The sequence below is a fragment of the Hypanus sabinus genome, chromosome 16, assembly GCF_030144855.1.
Source record: "Hypanus sabinus isolate sHypSab1 chromosome 16, sHypSab1.hap1, whole genome shotgun sequence".
In the NCBI taxonomy this organism is placed as follows: Eukaryota; Metazoa; Chordata; class Chondrichthyes; order Myliobatiformes; family Dasyatidae; genus Hypanus; species Hypanus sabinus.
The window spans coordinates 72,842,274-72,853,491 of NC_082721.1; the positions used below are offsets into that span (position 1 = coordinate 72,842,274).

An 11,218-nucleotide genomic window follows, 5' to 3' on the forward strand; every position below is an offset into this window, starting at 1 on the left:
ATACACCAATGCAGAGAGGTGACAATAGGCCAGTGGCTATTTTTCAATGACAATGGAGCAAATGGAGAGTCATTTTAACCCAGCGTGTGCTCTCCATCTGTTCTGGGATACAGTCTGAACTTTTTACTGATGGTACATCCTACACCAGCTTTGCCTCAGGTTTCAACTGCTCCAATATTGTCTCTACTCAATGCACAGCCCCAGGAAATTCCAGCACCGTCAGACCTGGGAGCATATCCCAATCCAGTCCCAGACCATAGAGACTCGAGGGCCTATCCCAATCCAAAATCAGCACCCTGAGACACGAGGACATATCTCAATCCCATATCAGTACATCCAGGCCTGGGGACACATCCCAATCCAATCCCTTTCTCGATTTGGTAAGGAACTGAACTTCTGACCACGGGCTGGAATTTGAACCACTGTGTGATCTGGGACAAATTGGGTAGTTCTTTCAAGGGTAGCACAGCAACAATGGGCTGAACAGCCTCCTTCCCCACTGTAGCAACCCACAGTGCAAGATTTGCATCTCATCATTAGGTCATCACACTCCCTATCATCAGTTCTTCCACTGACTTTGCAGTGATCTCTTCCAAACCGAGTGGGGCTCTGTATCAGCGTTTAAAATGGTCATGGTAAACTTAACTCGTTAAACCTTGAGCTCCATTAGACAGTAGGCGAAGTCTCCCTGTCTAAAAGACATGAAGTACTGCAGCCCAGCTAACGAAAAGCTTCATGTTGTTAATTACTCTATTACAGGACACAGAAAAAGTTCTGGACACCGCCCAATATTTCAACATTTATAGTAAACTTTTAAGGAAAGAGCTAGAGCAATAAAAATTGCTATATATAAAAAAATAAATCTTAAATGATCCCTAATGGATTCAAATCTGAATGAATCAGAATATTTGAAATGGAAGATATGGCCAATAAACTGCATTTTTAAAAATATTAATTTCATCAACATTCTCACTTGCAACGGTAGTAATTACTAAGATTTTTAATAATTCTGTAAATTTTGATGCTGTAATGACCTTATTGCTACCAACTGAAACTGTCATAGCGTGACATGTTTACATAGGAAACTTCTATCATAAATACGTACAGGATTGATGATGGCGGGGAGTCGCAGTACATACCCTGGTCCAACACTCCACACCTTTTAACCCCATTGAAAGTGAACTGCTGGCTGGGGTTAATTTCCACGTAACTTAGCCATAAGTCATGTGACTTTAAGTAAATTTAAATTATGGTTTAAACTAAGGTTTCTTAAGTTTGTCAATGCCAGAAGGCCGGGGTGGGGGAGAGGGGGGAATATAGTGGGGTAAGGCCCTACTACCTATTAAACGCTCCCAGTAGCATGTGTCTCAAATAGCCCCTGACATCCAAGTCCAGGCTCTGGCCTTCAAGTATTGCTTAGCTATTAGGCTTGGCAGAACCGTCTCTACTGACAGGAAAAGGGGCAAAGGCAGGTTACTGGCACCTTGAAACAGTCACTCTGGACAGATCCGGCTTTTTTGGGCATAGTTGACAGCTCAGCTAGGAGAAGGAAAACCCTTATCCCAAATATCCACTGCCTTGTGGCTATACCCACTCAGTGGAGAGGTTTCGGGAGTGAAATCTGAGGAGAAATCCAGAGCTGGATTCCCTAAAGGCGGTCCCTGCATTGAGTTGAATGCTGACTGGCAACTCCTGCAACGTCACTGGTGCCAAACTATCGGTCTCTGCCCTTCCTTTAGATTCATCGGCTGCATGGAGAGGGGAAGCCTGCTGCATGGGAAACCCATTCCTCTCTGCATCACGTTGCCTCGGCTTGCATACGGGCTACGTAGACAGCTAGGACGCAACAACCATAATCGACCCCGAGCAGTGGAGGGCCTCAATTTAAGGGCCTCATGTTTATTTCGAGTAGAGTGGTGGAAAACTAAGAAACGTTTCAAAATTTGGTTAAAAACCAATGCAACATTCTGGCCTCTCAGCTATACAAAGGAATGAAAGGTGTTTTCAGAGTGTGCAAGGCTCCAAAGGGCAACACCAGAATTGAAGGAAATGTTTAGATGGATGGCTAGATTGCATGGGATCTAGGGGCAGGTTACAATTGGATTCAGAAGTGAGCCAGTGTTCAGAAGCAGGTTGTTTCTTGGACTGGAGACCTGTGTCTGGTGATGCACTGCAGAAGATGGTGCTGGGACCTTTGTTGTTTGATATTTATTCATGTATAAGGCATGGTAAGTATATTTGCAGATGATGCTAAAACAGGTGGTGATGTGATAAATTACAGTGGGATCTGATCAACTAGATCAGTGGGCTGAGGTTGGCAAATGGTTTTCACTGCAGATCAATGTGACACGTTGTATTCTGGGAGATCAGACCAGGGTTGGACTTGAACAGAGAATGGTAGATCAGAAGAACCTAGAAGTACATGTGCATACCTCACTGAAAGTGGTGTCACAGGTAGATAGGGTGGTGAAGAGGTGCTTCCATGCTTGTCCTCATCTGTTAGGGCACTGAGTATGGGAGTTTGGAAGTTATGTTGCAGCCATAAAAGATGGCGAGGCTGCACTTGGACCACTGTGCACAGGTTTTGGCCACCCTGTTATAGGAAAGATGTTACTGAACTGCAGAAAAAATTTGGCAGGACGTTGCCTGGACTTAGGGGCCTGAGTTACAAAGAGAGATTGTGTCACTAGGACTTTATTTGCTGCAGTCTAGCAGCCTCAGGGATAACTATGGAGGTATTCAAGATCATGAGTGGCATAGACAGATGAAGGCATATGGTCTTTTTTTTTAACAGCATGAGACCAAATTAAACAAGAGGGTATGGTTTAAGATCAGAGGGAAGAGATTTAAAAAGGACATCAGGGCAGTTTCTTCACGCAAAGGGTGGTGGGATGAGCAGTCAGAAACAGTGGCAGAGGCAGACACATTAGCAACGTTTAAAAGCTTGAGAGGAGTACATGGATCGGAGATGTTCAGAGGGCTCTTTCACCAAACGCGGGCAGATGGGGAACACAATCGGCATTGACAAGTTGGCCCAGAGGGCCTGTTGTTGAGCCACATGTGTCTACGAATCTAAATCGGGATTGGCTCTTTTTTCCAGGAAGGGGATGGCCAAGTAAGTGATGAAGAGATAAGGTGGTGAAAATGTTTGATTGGCTATCAGTCACATTCTCTGCAGTAATCATGAAAGTGACAGAGGGCAATGATTGACATAGCAGAAATATCTTTTTAAAATTTTTTATTATTTATTTACACCTCTGGACAGTGGGAGGACACCCATGCAGTCATGGGGAGAACATACAAACTCCTTATAGGCAGGAGTGGTACTGTAACCCAGGTCACTGGTACTGTAAAGCGTTGTGCTAACCATTACGCTACCATGCCGCGCCATGAGGTGAAAGAGTCTCGAGCTCGCACTTATAACCATTGGCATCTAATAGGGACCTTGGGAAAGGGATGAGAATGTGGTACTGCTTCTCTTATTTGCATCTGAGAGCCAGAGAAGGATATGGTGGTGGCATTAGTTGGATGGACAATGGCTGCACTGACAGTTTGGTTTAGAGGTCGGTTTCTGCATTGCAGCTCTAACGTAATCAATACAACCAAATCACCCTCTGTACCTGCCACAGTACCCACATCATAGCCCCGCACACTGAGGTAGGCTCATGTTTATTCCCTTCACAACTGCACCCTAAGACCCACAATCCCAAACATACATAGAGCCTGAGTATGAGATGGTGCACTCTATAAACGGTTGGCGCCAGGTGAAACCATCACACTTCATTACAGGGTCCAAAAGCTGCATGTTACTGGTCTACTGCTTCCAGGTACACAATAACATAAGACCATGAGATATAGGAGAAGAAGTAGGCCATTTGGCCCATCAAGTCTGCTCCACCATTCAATCCTGGGCTGATCCAATTCTTCCAGTCATCCCCACTCCCCTGCCTTCTCCCCAAACCCTTTGATGCCCTGGCTAATCAAGAACCCATCTACTTCTGCCTTAAGTACACCCAATGACTTGGCCTCCCCAGCTGCTTGTGGCAACAAATTCCAAAGATGTAGCAACCTCCGACTAAAGTAATTTCTCCACAATGGACTGCAGGGAACAGGTCACAAAGACAGTGCCACCGATGAATGGGACTTCAAACTCCCCACACACATCAACAGCTATACTCATTGTGGACACATGTTAATCAGCCTCAGTGTTATTAGTACCCCAGGACCAACAAGCTACAAAAAAGAAAACTGCACCCCAGAAACACATTCAGGTATAGCATGTAGGGTTAAAGTTTAGAGAACATCTCATAATCAGGAGGGAGCAGTCCAGGCAGATAGGTTTCGAGTCATAGGGTTGGAAAGTGTAAGGATGAAAACTAAAAAATATGGCTTGGTGGACAGCATGCAAATACAGTGCTTACAGAAAGTATTTATCCACCCCCTTGGAAGTTTTTATGTTTTATTGTCTTACTAAATTGAATCACAATGGTTTAATTTGGCCCTTTTAACATTGATCAACAGAAAAAGACTATTTAATGTCAAAGTGAAAACAGATCTCTACAAAGTGATCTAAATTAATTGCAAATATAAAACACAAGACAATTGATTGCATAAGTATTCATTCCTCTTTAATATGACACACCAAATCATTCCTGGTGCAGCTAATTGGCTTTAGATGTCATATAGTTAGCTAAATGCAGATCACCTGTGTGCATCAAGGTGTTTCAATTGGTTGTAGTTAAAATACACCTATATCTGACTGGTCCAACTGCTGGTGAATGAGTATCCTGGCAAAAACTACACCATGAAGACACAACACTCCAAGCAACTCTGCAAAAAGGTTATTGAAAAGCACAATCCTGGCGATGAATACAAGAAAATTTGAAAATCACTGAACATCTTTTGGAGTAGAGTTAAGTCAACTAAGAAATGGAAAAATATGGCACAGTTGTAAATCTGCCTGGAGCAACGTCCTCAAAAACTGAGTGATCGTGCAAGAAGAGGACTAGTGAAGAAAGTCACCAAGAGACCTACGACAGCTCTGAAGGAGTTACAAGCTTCAGTGGCTGAGATGGGAGAGACTGTGCATACAACAACTGTTGTCCAGCTGCTTCACCCATGCTGCTTCATGGGAGAGTGGCAAAGAGAAAGAAACTGTTGAAAAATACTCACATGAATTCTCAGCTAGAGTTTGCCAGAAGGCATGTGGGATGCTCTGAAGTCAGCTGGAAGAGAAGGTTCTATAGTCGGATGAAACTAAAATTGAGTTTTTCAGCCATCACTCTAATCATGTTTGCTGTAAGCCAAACATCATCAAAAACATACTATCCCCATTGTGAGGCACGGTGGTGGCTGCATCATGCTGTGGGGATGCTTCACTGCAGCAGGCCCTGGAAAGCTTGTGAAGGTAGAGGGTAAGATGAATGCAGTAAAATACAGGGAAACCCTGGAGGAAAATCTGATGCAGTCTGCAAGAGAACTGCAATGTGGGAGAAGATTTGTTTTCCAGCAAGACCTCAAGCATGCACAGGAATGGCTTAGAAAGAACAAAGTTAATGTCCTAAAGTGGCCAAGCCAGATTCCAGACCTTAATCCAATTGTGAATTTGTGGCTGGATTGAAAAGGGCTGTTCACTCACGATCCCCATGCAAACTGACCGAGCTTGAGCAGTTTTGTAAAGAAGAACAGGGAATAATGCACTGTTCAGATGTGCAAAGCTGATAGCCACCTATCCACACAGATTCAAGGCTTTATTTGCTGTCAAAGGTTTATCTACTAAATTCTGACTTGAATACTTAAGCAATCAATTATTTTGTGTTTTTATAAATTTCTAATTAATTTAGATCACTTTGTAGAGATCTGTTTTCACTTTGACACATAAGTATTTTTAAGTTGATCAGTGTCCAAAAAATGTCAAATTAAATCAGTGATGTAAAACAATAAAACATGAAAACTTTCAAGGGAGAGTGAATACTTTTTATTGACACTGTACATGCCAACTGGTAAACTGAGAGTTCAGGCATATGCAGCCCAGATTGATTCACTACATATTTGTAAGTCATCTAGGATCACAAATAACATGAATATTACATAAGTCAAGGTGTTCTTTCCAGATATAGTCCATGTTTGAAATATTTGTTGTCCTTCCTGCAGTCTTTGTGACAGCTAACATGAGCCTTTCTGCTGATATCCATTTATTGTGCATGGACACCAGCACAGAACTTGTACAGGCCATGATGGCCCTGGTATGCTAGTTCAGACTGGGGCGTTCCTAGAGTGCTCTCTTTACCCTGGTTCCCCCATTGTATGCCCAGGCCCATTCTCACCTGGAACCTTCCCACTACTGCCCAGCAAGTTAACAAGCTTCAGTTAACTGACGGTCAATTAGTGTTGGAGCCCATAAATAAAAGGTAATAAAGAAAATCTTTCATGTGCAGTTCTAGTAACCCCTTGTCTAGTAAGGATTAGAGACTGTGGAGACCAGGTGACTGCCTTGAATAGGGAGTACGTGCCATGAAGAAAGGTTGGACAAACTTGACTTGTTTTCTTTAGAGGGTCAGAGGCTGAGGGGAGACCTGATATAAGTTTTTTAAAATTATGATTGGTATAGACAGGGTAGAAAGATCTTTACCGCATGTCAGGCATCAGAAGGCATGCTTTTAAGGTTGGGGGAGTTCAAAATGACGTGAAGGGCAAGTTTTTATTTTGCAGAAACTGGTAAGGGTCTGGAATGGGTTATCAGGAGCAGAAGAAGGCAGTATGATGATGTTTAAGAGGCTTTTGGATGGACACATATGAAAGGAATGGAGGGATATGGGTGGAACATAGGAGGGGTGTAAATTGGCATCAAGATGGGCACTACATCATGGGCTAACTGTTCTGCATTCTAAAATCCTTCTAATACTTTCTCCAGTGTGCCTCTCACTGCCGGAATCTTTAATTCCTGTACATTTGACAATTTAAGGACGGTCTGAATTAATTCTGTGGTGCTGCGCACAGTGACACCAGTAGCTGCAGACTCAAAGCTATTCTTGAATATCTGAGGTGGCAAACAGGATGAGGCCTTCAAGGGGACGTTATTACGCCAAAAAATCCACCAGTTTGACGGCGAATCAAATACTATTTCTGCTTAAGTAAAATCAGATGACACACCAATCATCCCCGCTTTATCCTTTTACTTATTTTACTGTCAACGGTGCGGTGTTGCAGACGGGGGGATCTGGGACGCATTCCTGAGCTCCCCACACTCACTGACTTGCTCCATTTCATCAAAATGAATTATCAACAGTCGCCACTTTAAATATGTAAACACTGTTTCCACTGGAGTGGCAGCAAGTTATTCCCCAGTACCTTTTAAAAAAGTTTCATTCCAATGGGATTTATCTGCCTCCTCCCTTCCCCCAGCCGGGGAGAAATAAGGAAATATGCTATTTTGGAAACCTTCTCACTCGTTGAAACCCCTCTCAAAGTCTGTCCCATCCAGTCCCCCACCCCTCACCTTCTCACTGTACACCCTTACATACTCTTGCTGTCATGTAATGTGTCTGGTTCTTTGGAGGCTGGTGTGGAGGCAGAGGAATGTTTTCAAATCACAAGCCCCTGGGATACGAAGCTCAAGTTTAGTCTACAAGAGGCTTTAAACATAAGGGTGGCTGTTGTCAGCCTGAATGCTCCCAGATGGCTCCTCCTTACACGATGATGTATTTGTGATGATTGCAGAATTCCAGGGACCTAACAGGCTTCTAGGATTGACACCAGCTGTCACTCAACATCATGCCACAACTCAATAGTGCCTTCGTTCTCTTGTCCCTGCTCACATATGTTAACCACCTGAATGCTTGGGTCGTTCCCCCATTAGCCTCTCGCTGTTGTAGCACCATCGTTCCACAGTACACTTCTCTAAATGGCACAGGTGCTCAGCACGGTCTTAACTATTGGACCGGAAAAGGGGAGAGGACTGGGTCACCATCCTTGCCAGCACCAAGGACTATGCAAAAATCACATCATTGGAGGTGCAAGTTAGTTCCCTCAGACCCATGCCAGTGGAGAAGAAAATGGATGCTGAAGTCCCAAAGCTGCTCCATAAGTCACCCACCCACTCTCCCACCATACTTTAAATAGGGGCACCACACTTCGGCAATCTTTGACGCAAATGATGCCAAGGGTCTGATTGGAAAAGCTCATGGTAGCCAGTACACCCAACTGCTGGTCACCCGTTCCCCACTGTCAGGCCTCGCCACTGGCCACACTGACCTGACTGCCCACTGGTGAGGAAACACTGAGGTAGGGGGGCTTACTTCCGGTCTGTTCTCCACAACCTATCAGCCAAGTGTTCAGTCCCGGAAGGTTCTGGACTAGGTGGCCCATTCCAGCTGCACTCATCTGGATGGGCCCAGCTTAATGCCCCTCAAGCGAGGCCACTTTGCTTGTTCAATATCCCCAAAACAGACTGTCTCTGATCTCAGCTGTGCCTCACCACTTGCTTTCTTGTTGCTTTTACTGCAGCTGTAGAGGACCACCTCGTCCAAAACCCTCCAGGACTGAACACTTCTCCGCCGCAACCCAGCATTTCTAAGCTTCATTGGCCCACAAATTCCACACAGACCCCACTCCACTCCCCAAAATCCCTCTCTCATCCCACCTCTCTTGACAACCCACTCATCTCCTTCCCCCTGCTGACTCTCAGACCCCTGCCCACACCCATCCTCTCCCACTAACGTCTTTTCGCAACCCTCACCGGTTTCCCCATTATCTGCTGCTCCACCCCAATCTGCTCCCGCCCACTCTCCACTGCTTCTCCCCACTTGGCTTCAGCTTCACTCACCTCCTTCCAACCGCACTCTGCCCTCCCATTCCCCTAGTCCAGACACTCAACCCCTCCCCAATTCACCCCTCTCCCTCTCTCTTTCCATCCTGCCCTCCCCCAACTGTCCCAGTATCCTTTGCCCATTCCACTGGACACCCGTCTTCCCACGTTTCTGACTCACAAACTTCCTACACTCTCCCATCCATTTCTCACCCTCTCCCTCTACCCCACTCCACCTGATCTACCATTCTGTTCCTCCTCACCCCTCCATCTTGCCCAAATCTAGCCCTCTCTCCTCAAGCGGAGGCAGCCCTTGCCCTCTCCCTCCTATCCACCTCTCCTTCTCTCACTCTTTTTTCTTCCTCACCCTCATTTCCTCTCCCCTTCTACCTCCTCCACCTCCTCCCCCGCCAACCTGACTTCATTTCTACCACCCCTTCTCTCTCTCACTCCTCTTTTGCCCTCCTGTTCCTTCGTCTATGATGCACTCCTACACCTCCGCGGTCACACCCTCCTGTCATTCTCCTCGACTCCACCTGTTCCAATTTCCCCCCAGGTCCTCTACTCCACTCTCAAACACCCCCACCCTTCTTCCGTCTCCTCCTACAACCCAACCTTCCTCCCTTTTTGCCTGTCTCCCCACACTTCTCCCTCCCTCTCCCCTCCTTCCCTTCCTCCACACCCTCTACCCCATCTGATCTTGACCCCTCTCTCCTTTCCATCCATTTCCCCACTAAACCACCCTTCCTCTCATTGTTCCTCACACAATCTTCATCCTCCCCTCCCCTCTATCCTCCTCCTTCACCCCTTCCACTTTGCTCCCCATCCTGATCTCTCCCACTTTCTCCTCCGCTCTTCCCTTCGGTTCCTCTCATCCCTTTCTCCTCTCTCATCTACCCCTTGCCCTACCATTCCCTCTTGCCTAACCCCCTCACCTAACCTCCTCTACCATTCTCTTGCTCTTGACTCCCCTCATCGAACCCAAAATCTCTTCATGACACTCCCCTGTACTTAACCTCCCCACCTGCCCCTATACACCTTGTCCCCCCATCTTCCCTCTCCACCCCTCCCACTCCTCCACACCCTCTGCCCCAACCATCTTCCCCTCCCTCTCCTATTCCCTTCCCCTCACTCTTTCTTCTTTCCATCCTCCGTTCTCAGCTCTACTTTCCCCCCTCTCTCCCTTCTTTCCTCGCCCACACCCTCCTCTCTTCCCCAAAACATCACTCCTTCCTCTTTTCTCCCGCTCCCACTTTCCATCTTCCCCCACCCTCTCCTTCCTCTTTCCATACCCCATTCGTTACTCTCTCCCTTCACTGCACTCTCTTCTTCCCTCCCATCCACCTTTCCCTCAATCCCTTCCCTCCTCTTCCTTCTCTCCCACCCTTCCTCTCCTCTCTCTTCTCCTTTTACTACTCCCAATTCTCACCCCTCCATCGTCACTCCCCTCCTATCTTCCCTCCCTCCCCTCTCCCTCCTTTCCTTCCTTCCCTCCCTCCCTGTACCTTCACTCCGTGCTCCCTTCAGACTTTTCCTTCTTCGGGCTCGAAGTTTGGCGAAAGTTTTGCGGAATAGCGGTTCTGCCATGTCGAATGCAGGACACCGCCTGCGGCTAGCGGGATGTCTCGTCGCTGCGCTCTTGCTGCCGCCCCGCTAGTCCCGATGCCGGTCCCGGTGTGCCCGCCGCCTCTCGGGCCCCCCTGTCACGGAGCTCCGCTGCAATCCGCTCGCTCCTTCAGCGCCAGCACATTCCTGGCCTCCCCAGGGAGTGTCTCCAAACTCTGAGCGCCGGTCCCGCCAGCCACCCCCTCCCCGCCGCGCCTCTCCTCCGGCTCCGGGCTCCAGACCTTCCCGGGAGCATCCGACCCACCTCTTCCCCGATCAGGGCGGGCTGTCCCGGAACCCAGTGGCGGTGGAGTGGAAGCCTTCCTCCCCTGCGGTGCCGGAGATTCAGGGACGGTTCCTGCTTGCCTTCCCCGCCGCTGGGAAGTGTAGTTTGCAGGGATTTGCTCTCCAAACTCTGGGAATGGGAAATGGGAAGTAGGGATAGGAATGTAGGGAGGTTTGGGAATTGAAGACCCGGTGAGCGTGCCAGAGAAAGTCTGGGAAAGGAAGTGGGGTCAGGAATTGGGAGCAAGGGGTGGGAAGCAGGAACCGAGTCTGGGAAAACCGCTGGAAACATTCAGTGGGTCAGGCAGCCTCTAGAGCGAGAGAAACGGGGTTCACGTAATCGGATCAGAGATCCTTCGTCAGAAAGGCGAGATCGAACGTACTGGAGCAGAGAAAGGGAATGAGCTGGGCAGACCCAGGAAGTTTCAAGTTCATTATTGTCATAGACACACATCCCATAAACATTAGGTTTTGTTTTCTGCAGCAGACAGGTACACGATAAGATGAGAACAGACATGAGTC

The 11,218-nt window shown here is 47.2% G+C and overlaps 1 protein-coding gene across 1 annotated transcript in view; it reads right to left on the minus strand.

The window, feature by feature from the left end:
- Positions 1 to 10,661, minus strand: part of LOC132406444 (rho GTPase-activating protein SYDE1-like) — a 68,597-nt gene extending 57,936 nt beyond the window's left edge. The window contains 1 exon segment of the mRNA XM_059992110.1: positions 10,312 to 10,661. Within this exon segment, the coding sequence (XP_059848093.1) occupies positions 10,312 to 10,393 (82 nt within the window). The 5' untranslated portion in view covers positions 10,394 to 10,661.
- Between the last annotated feature and the right edge of the window lie 557 nt (positions 10,662 to 11,218).